Source organism: Anarrhichthys ocellatus, unplaced genomic scaffold, assembly GCF_004355925.1.
Source record: "Anarrhichthys ocellatus isolate YVR2014 unplaced genomic scaffold, GSC_Weel_1.0 scaffold10, whole genome shotgun sequence".
NCBI lineage: Eukaryota > Metazoa > Chordata > Actinopteri > Perciformes > Anarhichadidae > Anarrhichthys > Anarrhichthys ocellatus.
Window position 1 is genome coordinate 6702989 of NW_022280040.1, and position 11999 is coordinate 6714987.

General features: G+C 41.3%; 1 protein-coding gene across 1 annotated transcript in view; it reads left to right on the top strand.

Annotated features, from left to right (window-relative positions):
* smchd1 (structural maintenance of chromosomes flexible hinge domain containing 1) overlaps positions 1-11724 on the top strand; it is a 20499-nt gene extending 8775 nt beyond the window's left edge. The window contains exons 19-47 of the mRNA XM_031850263.1: positions 134-253; positions 349-493; positions 742-844; positions 1074-1146; positions 2153-2292; positions 2634-2762; positions 2857-3072; positions 3256-3398; positions 3630-3715; positions 3801-3919; positions 4690-4851; positions 4999-5127; positions 5234-5313; positions 5479-5636; positions 5751-5851; positions 5937-5998; positions 6418-6505; positions 6620-6751; positions 6848-7003; positions 7089-7215; positions 7756-7875; positions 8249-8328; positions 8455-8577; positions 8745-8926; positions 10191-10300; positions 10760-10830; positions 10914-11082; positions 11168-11326; positions 11438-11724. Coding sequence (XP_031706123.1) covers positions 134-253; positions 349-493; positions 742-844; positions 1074-1146; positions 2153-2292; positions 2634-2762; positions 2857-3072; positions 3256-3398; positions 3630-3715; positions 3801-3919; positions 4690-4851; positions 4999-5127; positions 5234-5313; positions 5479-5636; positions 5751-5851; positions 5937-5998; positions 6418-6505; positions 6620-6751; positions 6848-7003; positions 7089-7215; positions 7756-7875; positions 8249-8328; positions 8455-8577; positions 8745-8926; positions 10191-10300; positions 10760-10830; positions 10914-11082; positions 11168-11326; positions 11438-11520 — 3566 coding nt within the window. The 3' untranslated portion in view covers positions 11521-11724. The remainder of the gene's footprint in view (positions 1-133; positions 254-348; positions 494-741; positions 845-1073; positions 1147-2152; positions 2293-2633; positions 2763-2856; positions 3073-3255; positions 3399-3629; positions 3716-3800; positions 3920-4689; positions 4852-4998; positions 5128-5233; positions 5314-5478; positions 5637-5750; positions 5852-5936; positions 5999-6417; positions 6506-6619; positions 6752-6847; positions 7004-7088; positions 7216-7755; positions 7876-8248; positions 8329-8454; positions 8578-8744; positions 8927-10190; positions 10301-10759; positions 10831-10913; positions 11083-11167; positions 11327-11437) is intronic.
* The last annotated feature ends 275 nt before the right edge of the window (positions 11725-11999 follow it).

Below are 11999 nucleotides of genomic sequence, written 5' to 3' on the forward strand. Positions count from 1 at the left end.
ATAAATAAATAAATAAATGATTTACACCATTTCTTAATTAATTTTCTTACCACATTGGTTAACTTTTGGATGCCCTGATCTTTGTCTGCTTAAATATAATTTATCAATTTTGCAAACATCTCACCTTTTGCAGACACTCTGACCACCCTGGGGAAGTATACTCTGTTCCTAAACACGAAGGTAAACGAAACGAATGCTTCCGTCTTTGGAGGCAAAGAGCTTCCAAGCTACAAACTCAAGTTCACCATCAACGGTAAGAAAAAACCACAACACTTCAACCGTCACATTTCTTATCATTTCTAAATACCCTAGTCCCACACGTCCACTGTGTTTTTTAATCCTTCTCAGCGGGGGGTGCCGAGAGTTTCGTTGTCGGTGAAGTGAGCGCCACTCTTCACGTAGGAGCGCCATTCAACATTCCTCTGCTTATAAAAGATGGTTACGATCACTCGGCGGCGCCTCCTCCTGATCTCAAACCTGTACTCAAATGCAGGTGTGTCACTTTATTTTATCGGCTGCTGTCGTTTCAAAAAGTTAAACCCCAGTTTTGTTTTGTTTTCAGTGGACAGCTTACTTTTCTTCTGGCTTGAAATGTGACATGTGCTTTTATCTAACGGCAGTTTATGTAACTGATTTGAAAGCTTATCATGAATCCTATTATGTCTTTGCTAGTAAGCTCTAGCACCATTATTATTATTATTATTATTATTATTATTATTATTATTATTATTATTTAATTAGTGGCCTGGATCTGAGTTACGAGACTGTGTACATCAGTGGGACCACGATCACCATCAGAGGTGTCGAAGCAAGAGGAAAAGTCCTGAGTTACCAACAATCAAAGGTTAGAAAAACAATATGCCTCCTATTAATAAGACATTAGTCTGCCTATTGACGCGAAAGGAACAAATATGTTACATAAAAGAATCACAACGCAGTACGAGATGCAAACCTACAAAAAGATAAATATCTCTTCTCAGCCTTGTAGACAAGAGTACAACATTTGACACAAAATTGCTTGATACCCAAGAGAAGAGACGCCGACTGCTTATCCTCCAACTGTTATTTTGCAGACGTATGACCTGAAAGTCACCCTGCCTGGCCTGAAGACAGACACGCAGACGATCAAGATCTGTCTTCTTCCTGGTAGGACTGCACTTACTTATTCATCTAGAAAAATGAGTAGAACCTTGAAATGATGACAGTTGGACGTCATCCATCTGTGGTTGAAGTGGTAATCTGTTGGCTGCGAACATCAAGATGAGGATCAGACCACAATCTTGTCAGCGGTGCTTTTTTTAGCATCTTATCTTTCTCCGTGTAAATAATCATCCTGACAGTTGAGGAAACGCTCAATAGTCTCTCAGCTGTATGACGATGTTTTTGTTGTGTTTTTTTTTCCATGTCTGTGATCAACTTATTGGACTTTAACTTTATATTAAACTTAATAACTTATACCCTTGTTCCCCCTTTTTATGATCGGACCTCCTCTTTTCACCCTCCCGCTCTCAATGTTCCTCTAGACAGTCATCTCGTTCATCGTGTCATACAGTTAGGATTAATGATGCACTTTCAGCCCCGGTATTTTGGGGCTTTTGGGACATCTGGTCACATGAGATATATCATTTATCTGCTAATGAAGCCTTATTTGGATGTACCCCTAACGTCCCCTGCTCTTCTTCTTTATGAAGACTTACTGTCTGTATCTTTATATTTAATCAATTCTGTAGACGCTCGTTATGAAGACATCCCGTCTACACCATATCAATTCTTTGTGCATGGGCGTACTTTAAGTTAAGTTTACCTTAAGCTTCCATCCGTCCCCGGCTTTGTACCATTCAACCATCTGTGTTTTAATGACTCTGTTTTGTGTACCAGAGTCTCTTTGATCAAGCTGCACCAGCAGCGTATGCACAAAGGACTGCTTGTTCCCTTGGGACACAGCGATGGCGACGCTGCTGAAGGCCGCTAGTGAACTGACATGTTTTTATGAAAGTACATGAAACGTGTGTCCCATCACAGCTTTATGAATGTGCGACAGTTTTTTAGATGCATGAGCTATCACTAACCCCAGATTATACTGATACATGAGCAAACCCCTGAACTCAACTCTTAAGCAAGGAATATAACTGCACACGCATACATTTTTCAGGTAGTCCACATTCACTCCACGTGATGCCAGAAGACAACCCAATCACAGTAGAGAATGGAAACCCTGTCACGTTTAATGTCCGGATTCACGACGAGGCTGGAAACATCACTGCTCGCCACAAACAGATCGTTTGCTGCCAGGTACTGTATGGATGTTACATTACATTACAGACGCTTTTATCCAAAGCGACTTACAATTCAGAGTCTATCACATTTCTACACCGTAGGCACAGCTACGGGAGCAATTTTGGGGTTAAGTGTCTTGCTCAAGGACATATCGACATGCGACTAGCGGAGCCGGGGATTGAACTGCCGACTCTCTGATTGAAAGACGGCCCTGCTATCCACTTAGCCACAGTCGCCTGCATTGTGCACAATGTGCATTAAATGATATAATCTGCATTAAATTATATAATCTGAATAAATAGAAATAGAAAAATTATGTTTGTGGACTTATCCTCATCCTTTTATTTGCAAATCAGGTTCAGGGGTTTCCAGCAGTGGCAATCGACTGCAGCACCACAGGAGCCGGACAGCTTGTGACAAAGCCCATAAACCTGAAAATAATCAACGCAGAACCACAAAACCTCAAAGTGAAATTTGAGATGCCTGTAAGTTAAAAAGCTTTCTGTTTCGTTGGAACATTCCCCGATTTTAAAAACTTTGGTTGTGATGTCTCCGCCTGTTCTTCGTTTCCCCCACAAGAGTCTGAAGAAGATGCCGGTGGTCGGGAGGGAGCTGAAGGTGGTGCCCAGCACACGAGTCTCCCGCATGGAGCTCTGCAGTGAGAATTTGGTGCTGACGAACAAGGAAAAGATAGATTGGCTGGCTGGAGGCTCGCTGGAGAACCTGTTCTATAAGCTGTATGATGAGGCTGGGAGACAGGTTCCTCCCACTGCTGAAATAGCCTCCATGATCAAGGTGACCCTGGCATATAAATAAATAAATAAATAAATAAATAAATAAATAAATAATGCCTTGTCTGCCTGTTGTACTTACTATACTATCCTATTATGCAGATTATGCGTTTTATAAATGGTGTGATTAATGAACATTTCCCATCTTATTGCTGACTTGTCATTGTTCACTGTGACTATGTTTAAGGTTAACTGGACAGGAGATGTAAATGCAGAAGATTTGGTCCAGGGGAAGCTGCCTGACTTACAGGTGCCCAAGCAGGTGCAGCCGGCGCTCTTCTACCAGGTGTCCTACCAAGACCAGAGTGTGTCGGTCTCCTTCTACATAGTGTAAGACACATACCCGACTCAAAGCTGGGATTCAGTGTTGTGAAAGAGCCAAGCTAGCACATTGCTCGTTGCCGGTCTTAATGATGATCTCCAGGCTTCATATTTAACAGATAGATGTGGGAGCGGTATTGATATTCTCACTTAACACTCTGCAAATAAGTGTATTTCCCAAAATGCCAAATATTTTATATCTACTTTTGAAGTTTTCATCCTCTCCTGTTTTGTTTGCAGGCCTCGTCCGGATGAACCAAACCGACTCAAAGCAACTCTGATCCAGAACACCGTGAAGTTGGGTGAAATCCTTCCTGGAAACATCAGTCAGTATGAACATAAACTCCCAGAAATCTTACTTTTGAGGATACGGTTGCACACTGGATAACACGCATCTTTTCCCCTCTACAGGCTTGGAACTTGTTGACCGGTTTGATAATGTAACCAAGACACTAACCTCCACCTGTAAGAACCACATGACTGTGGAAGCTGAGGGTCTGGACAAATCGGCCATCGCCTTTGTTTGGCAGGTGGGAAAAGAGACGCGCACACTTAAAGGAAAACTTCAGAAATGAAAGGAATTGTTTAGCACACAATTAAAATGACTCGTCTTACTCCTGCATGCTGAGTCACCCCCTGGTGAAGAGGTCACCTTCTCTCCGACCAACACACCATAAAAATGCCAGGCACAGCCTGATATACGCATGAGTTAAGCAAGGTAATAAAACGTGAATTGAAGGAAAGCCTCCTGAGATTAAAAAGGAGTCTCTCTCGATTCCTTCTCTGCTTGGCATCGGAAGCATTCCTGACAGGAGCAAGTGCCCGAAAGGGGAAGAGCTTTCATTTATTGCCTGGACATTTCCGTCCCTCGTGAATTTACTAATGGTGGAAGGGCTTTGTTGTAGAATGTGAGCAGCTTAGTGTGCGCTTATTAGAAGTCCGTGTTTTCCCCTGAAAGATATATAAATATAGTAGCAAATATGATGATTAAGTTGCTCATTTTATTTTATTTATTTGTCAAGCAGCTGTTAAGTATTTAATAAATAAATAAAAATGCTCTGTACTAATATATAATAGTGACATGGGCTATTCTGCATAATGAGTCCTCCAAGTACACTTTGATGCTTATTTACTGTACTTTTACTTGAGTAACATTTTGAATGCATGACTTTTACTCATAACAAAATATTTCTTAGATCGCGTTCCCAATACTGTTACTTAAGTAAAGCATCTGAATACTTCTTCGAAAACTGTGTAAATGTCCTGAAGATAATTTCTGCTGTATATATGTTGAAATCAGGGGAGCAGCAGCTCTGTTCTGGTGACGGGGGTGCAGTTCCAGTCTGGCCCTCTTGGCCCCAAAGAGTTGTGCTTCACCTACAGGAGCTTTGTGAAACGCGTCACAGTTAAAGTGACTGCTGGAGTCCCTGCACAGCTTAAACTCATCAGTGGGCCAGCGACGGTAAGAAAGGACTTTTACTTTATGGACGAGGGGATTAAGAAGCTGACCCTGGTTGTGATTCCAGCTTCATAACATATATTAAACAACATATATATTCAGCAGGTTAAACTAAGTGTCAAAGCACATCTTTTTATTTCTTTCACTCAGCCGTTGCAGGTGCTGAATGACCAAGGCATCGCCACACCGTTCGTTGTCCAGCTGTGTGACGAGTGGGGAAACCCGACTACAGACCAGAGGGTCGTGGTGAAAGTGAACTCTTCAGCCCCGGCACTGAAGGTTAGCTCGACGAGCAACACAACACGTACTTTATTAATGCTTTTCAAAAAGTCAGTAAGAGATCTCAAAGTGGAAACGATGTAAAGAGACCCTCTTGTTGCTGTAGGTGACAGCAACTGTTACTTCACAACCCGTAGACGCAGAAGGGAAAGCCTCTTTCACTATAAGTAGTGTGAGCGGACCAAAGTAAGTGTCACTTTATAATACCATATATAAGGGAGCATCATGTCATCATAATGTAATAAAGGTGTCTCAAATCAGGGGTTGTATCATCAGTCAGCCACATTTCCAGACACAGCTAATGTCCCACCAGTCACTGACGGGAGTGTTGTTACCCTGTTGTTCCACCAGGGGGAACTATCAGCTTGAGTTTAACGGTTCCCTGAACCAGAAGCCCATCGCTGGTTTCATCGTGAATCTCACAGTCATACCTGATCCCAACAAACCCGTCAGCCTGTCGGTGGAGTATAACACCAGTGCCGTGTTTCCTGCTGGAGGCCACTTCCCAGGTTTGCGTCTTAATCAAATCTCTATTTTTATTTTACTATATGCAACCGGTTTATGCGTCTCCTAGCAAACTAAGGGAGATGTGTGTGTGTGTGTGTGTGTGTGTGTGCTTTCAGTCTTCTCGGTGACCGTGGTGTCTGATGAAGGAAGCCCGATGACGACCTTTAACCCCGCCGCTGCATCCATGTTGCTGTCAGCAAACACGCCTCCACAAACGGTGAGTGACTTACTCTCAAGCAGAAGGACTGTCCCTGACTTTTTAAAAATTGCTTTTCTTTTAAACTGCTACTTCTCTTGTCTAGGTGACTGAGCTGAAGTGTAGTAAACCCATGAAGAATGAAAAGAACGACCGTTTTCACTTCAGGTAAAATGCTTTTGCATCCTGTCTGGTTCTGTTCTGCCTGAGTTGTGGCAGGACGTTTAAAACAAACAATATCCGAAGCCTTTAACCTCTGAGGGCTATCAAGATCTCTGGGGTACAAGTAGCTAGTTTACACTCAAATAACCGTTTTCTTTTTCAGCTAATAAAAGGCTAAAACATCATCAAACGATAGCTGACGGGTTCCGAGATTGTATTTCGGCTAATGACTGTTTATTGTCAATTAGAAATATGTCAAGAGTTGGTCGATAAGATTGATGGCAGTACAGTACATATGAAGGTACTGCAAGCAGCCGGTTATCTTAGCGAGACCAGACAAAGGGAAACAGTTTGCCTGGCTTTGTTCAACGGTAACTATTCCTTTAAGAAATGTAAATATGTTTTTTTGTTTTCTTTCACTGCAGAGATAAAGAGATCCCAGAACACGTGGGAAAGTACACCATCCAGTTTTCTCTACGAATAGACGATAGAAAAGTCCTGCACAGTAATCGGGTTGGTTGAATGTGGAAACATCACAGCGCCTTCACACATCCGACAGTAACGATACAAAGCATGTCCGTTTAAAAGGAAAGTTGGTTGTTCGTTGAGTTGAGACCTGTCTCCTAGATTTCGATAAATGTGGTGGCCAATCAACCTGCCAAACTGGGACCCGACTCTCAGCCACCAACACCAGTTGTTTCCGACAGCAAGGCCATTGCCAACCGAACCCTGGTGGAGAAAATGACTCTGAAGATAATGGTGAGCGTGAATGTTTACGTACGGCAACAGAGCAGAAACAGCTTTCCAGATTAATTTTAAAGCTGCAGTTTATAGAGTTGCTTCGACTGATTCCAGGATTCATATGGAAACCCAGCGGGTCAGGACCTGGACGGGAAGGTGGTCGTTTCTATAAAGAACGTCAGTGGAGACGGCAACAAAAACCTCCCGCTGTTTGAAGGCAAAACCAACAGCTTGACGATACGCTTGGTGGAAGGAAAGGCCCACATTAATGTGAGCAACAAACACAGCTTTTATTTTGGAATGGCGCCATGATGCACATCGCACATATGATAATTGTATCATTTATTCTCCACAGAGGCTGCTTATCATGGAGAACAGCCCCGGCGAGAATGGGAGCGCATACATCCTCCTCTTCAAACCTGAAGTGTTAATGGTTCCCACGCCCCTCGCTCCTTTTGAGCTCCCCTTCCATTTTTACAATGGTATGGCATGAGAACACTTTGAGATCTGTGTCATGTTTCATGTATAAATTAGATTGTCAGCAGTTTAAAAGTGATGCGAAAGCAAAGTTTGAGTAAATGTGTCATTACATTTTTATTTTTTTTTCATTTTAATTACAAAAATGCCATTTTCCTCATTCAGTGTTATCCAACTATGCAGAGTTTTGGTTTTATAGATATATCTCTAACTAATAGATATTACCACGATACGTCACCTGTGTGTACATTAAGACAAATCATCTAAAATGTTAGGTTTCAATATGCAAATGAGGCATTAGCTTATCAAATATGTGCTTATTTACATACATTCCCAGAACAGAATTCTGAACATTGGATAAAGCCTCGTTCATAATAACCCTTGTATTATTTTTATGACTAATTACAGTCAGGGAATTTCTTTTTATCAGAAAACACTGTCAACTCAGTTTTCACCTTGTTTTTAGCCATAAAATGTTCTATAAGTCAGACTATGAATGATATATGACCAAACGTTAAACTTTGTCTCTTTATCTTTTTATTTAGATTCTGAGAGCCAACGGAAAATGTCTGAGCTGTCCAGGAAGAAAGATCAGCTCACTACTTCTATCACTGCATACAAAGGCATCTTTACCACATATAGTGAACTCCTTCATTTGCTGACCTGTAAGATTTTATCTCCTCTTCTTTTATTTGGTCCAAATAAGCCTGAGTGCAGTGTGCTACCGGACAAGTGTGTGTTGTTTTTTTTAAATTATTTTTGCAAACAAGCCACAGTTCTTAAATCTTGTTTAAACACAAGCAGCCGTACAATATTGTCCGACTAAAATGATTTATTTTTATTAAAATGTGGAACTTTCTGATCGGAGATTAAGAAAACAAAACCGTGAATCAGACATTTAAAAAAGCAGCTTTGGATGCTTGGTGTCACAGACTCATTTAGAGTATTTACATAACTTAACTTGTGTCTGTGCTTTATTGTTGTCTGCCAATATGTGTTTGAAACGGTCTCTAATTGCAAGAACTTCTTCCATCACAGCTCATCACCTGGATGCCGGTAGAAAAGAGGCTGAAATTCGAAAGGAGCTGTTAAGCAGGAAGGTGGAAATTGCACAAACTGTACGTGTAAGATGTTAAATCTATTCACACTCAACTTCTGTATATGTAGAAATCTCATTTATATACGTATGTGTATATGTATATATTTAGCGGGGATTACATTTGCATATTTGTTGTTCTTCGTAGATCCCGGATATTGACAGAGTCCTAAAAGAAAAGGGAACTGAAATCGACATGATCCTGAAAATGCCCAGAAGAGTTTGCTCCATTCGCGATCAATTCAGCGGGCAGCAGGATGTTTTGGGAATGGTAACATCAAAGAAAAGCAGGAGTTTTCTGTTGGCTCAGCGCCTTAACAAACCCATAGTGTAACAGATGCGTCCAATCAATGTTTGTGGTAATCTGTGAGTTTGAGAGAAGCTTTGGTCGGACTGAAGCCCCACGGTTTATTCTCACCTTTCACCTTCTGAATACAGGTCGGCCACTTGGCGTTTGTGCAGGATGACGATGCTGCGAGGGTCATCTCCTGGCATATCGGGGGCGACATGGATTGTGTCATCACCAAAACGACCGCGGCGGCACGGAGGATCTACGACGACACCCAAGGGCGGCAGCAGGTTATGGGCCTTGACAGTGTTTATGTGCAACAAGGCAACAGGTAATCCTTCTGTTGTCAATAGTGGATTTCTTTTAAATAAGGAGTTCCTGCACAGCTGTGTTTCTGTTCACGCTCCATCATTTATTCCAGTTTTGGCATCGGTGCCGGAGTAGCTTTCCTGATGAGATTCCTGTGTCCTTGATTATAGTTTTTAATTCTTAAGCAGACTCCTGCTCCAAGCCTCCCAACAATAATCATTTAAAGATCTTGTGGCACCTCCTCGTTGAACAGACTGTTTAGAAAGAAGGAAGATCAACAGAGAATCCCTCCTCTTGTGGACATGCAATGAATGTTGTGTGTACACAATAGAACAAGTACACTTACTGTATGGACAATCAGGATGACTAAGTAATGGACTGTAAAAATATCTGAAGTCCTGTTTTCATTCATCACATCAGATGCATTTAAATTCAAAGGAAATGATCATGCAAATGAATGCATGCTTTGAAATGTGGCCATTAAATGTAAATGAACATTCTGAATTTATGAAATAAGACTTCAGAGTCTTTTATTTATTAAGTACAGATAATGGTGACTAAAGTTATTGCTATATATAGAGCAACTTCCTCTTGATGACAGGTACTTAATGCATGTTTTAGCAATTACATGCTAACCATTTAGCAGCCCACGCTGCACAGTTTTAGATTTTACAATGACTTTCCTATTTGTTGGTTATGTTACAATAGAGTTGTGTTTAAATCTGCACCACATTACTATATGGGCTGCATTATTATGCATTATGCATTATTATGCTATATGGGCTGCATTATTATTATTATTTATTGATGTACAGATACTTTTATTTATTATTAAATTAGTTTGGCATATAAAGTGTCAAACGTTTGAGTAACAATTTCCAAAAGCTGAAGTCTCTCTCTCTCTCTCTCTCTCTCTCTGTGAGAGAATGAGTTCTTTTAAAAAAAAATAGATTTTTAAAAGCTATTCTAAGAACGGATCAATTGTTTGAGTCATTGTTCAAACACAAGTGATCTTGTTCCAGCTCCTCCAATGTGAGGATTGTTCTGCTTTGCTCTGGTTTTCATATTGCAGTAAACTAAATGTCTTTGAGTTTTAGACTCTTGGTCGGATAGAACAAGACGTTTGAAGATTTCACTGTGACGGGCATGATTTGTGTGAATGTATTTATTTATCTTTTGCATATTTTTTATTTTTTTTGTTGAGGAGCTTTACCTTTTTAAAGAATTGTAAAACAATGTTCAGATCAGCTCAGCAGTCTCTCTACTAACATCTGAATTGCTTGCAGACCGATGCCCCACATAGGAAATGGCCGCATGCTCTTTGATCCCCCTGGGAACCCGGTCCACGCCAGGAACCTCCTGCGTTACCCCCACGACCAGGAGAGCTGCAACATCGGTGAGCTGCCTCAGATGGATTTCCCCTGCTACGTTTAACATGGCCTCGCTGTTGTTCTTTCATTGCAGATTTATATTACCATTTCCTGTGGCTTTTTTAGAGGGTTCCCAGGTCTCTTTGTGTTTGCTGATGTTGTAGTATTTCCCACATGCCCCCCCTCTGCTCCTGTTGAGTCTTGGGTAAATGGTTCCATCTGGGATCCAACCTCGCAGGGGTGGAGGGGTTTTCTCATCGGGGGGCCCAGTCACTGGAGCAGAAATTGAGTCTCTTTTGCCACATTAAAATGACTTTTAATACAGGGATTTTCTGGAATTTGTTTACGTTGAAACATAAATGTATCAAAAGGCATCTCAATTAAGCTCTTCTGTCTCCTATAATCTCCTCTTTATGAAGGTTCTTCAGCGGTAAATAAGTTCTGAATGTTTAGATTTGTCTCAATGTTTCCTGCTTTCTTTGCAGCTTTTAAAAACATCCTCGGAGACACTATTCTGATTGATGACCTGGACTCTGGAAACAGCTACAGAAAGGCGGTGAGTGATGCTCGCTGGTGGAGGCGTGCCGTAAATTTACTGGCCCGTGGTTATTGTTCCTCTAAATGTGCCGTTTCTTACAGGTCGTACAGAATAAGGGGCCGTGTCCCACCATCCTGACCAGACAGGGCGACAGGATCAGTGCCAAGGGCAAGTTCGGAGGCGCACAGAACAAAGCCCCTCCGATCCACACTTTACAAGTGTTTGGAGCCCCCCTCCCACAGCATTACTACACTCTAAAGGAACATATAGGTGACGTTACTCACATTTCTAAGTGTGTTTTTTGTAGCCCTGTTCAGTCAGATTGTGCTTTAATTCCTCTTATTTTATTGGACAGACCTGCTCAGCAAGCACAGGTCAGCTCTGGAGAAGAGGGATCAGGCAGAAAAGGAACGTGAAGATCACTTAAAGAACATAAAGTCTCCTGAAATGCTGAAAAAGCGACGAGAAATGGAGGAGAAGATTACAGAGCTGAAGGAGACCGAGAGACAACTTGGTATGTTTGTTGATCTGGTTGAAAGAGAATTCCTATATTCAAAAATCTTGTTGTTTTTTTTTTATTCTGTTAGTATTGTTGATTTCTAATTGGTCTGTATTCTACTTTTAGTGTCAACCCCGGTGAGACCAGTGAAACGGGGTCTTGAGGGTGCCGGTGGGCCATCCGGCATCGTTCCAAAGAGATTAAAGTAGATGTCAGCATCAGAGGTGGACCAGTCCAACCTGATCTCATCTTTGAGCTATTGGAGTTTTTGTAATTGATTTTTACTTGTATTTTTATATGTTTTAATACTTTTATAATAATCACAACAGCTGACAAAGTTGTGTGTATGGAATGATTAAGTTCAAAGAAAAGCTTTATTCTTTCTTCAAAAAAAATATACATATTTTCCAAGATTTTTTTTTGCCTGTGTCATTATTTCTACCCAATAATAATGTCGGTAACATACAAAACTTTCAAATGAACCAATATCGTAGTTTGAGGCATCTGGGCAGGGAGGCATTGCAAGGCGCGCGCATTTTACGCAATGGATGATTACGGTGCCTCTCCGAAACAAAGACAATCATTACCCAAGTTTAGGCCTCCGGAAATCATGTAATTGTATGACAGTGTTTCTGGATGCCGAAAGAGGGGTGTGTGTGTGCGTGTGCGTGTGCGAGTGATCTGAGAA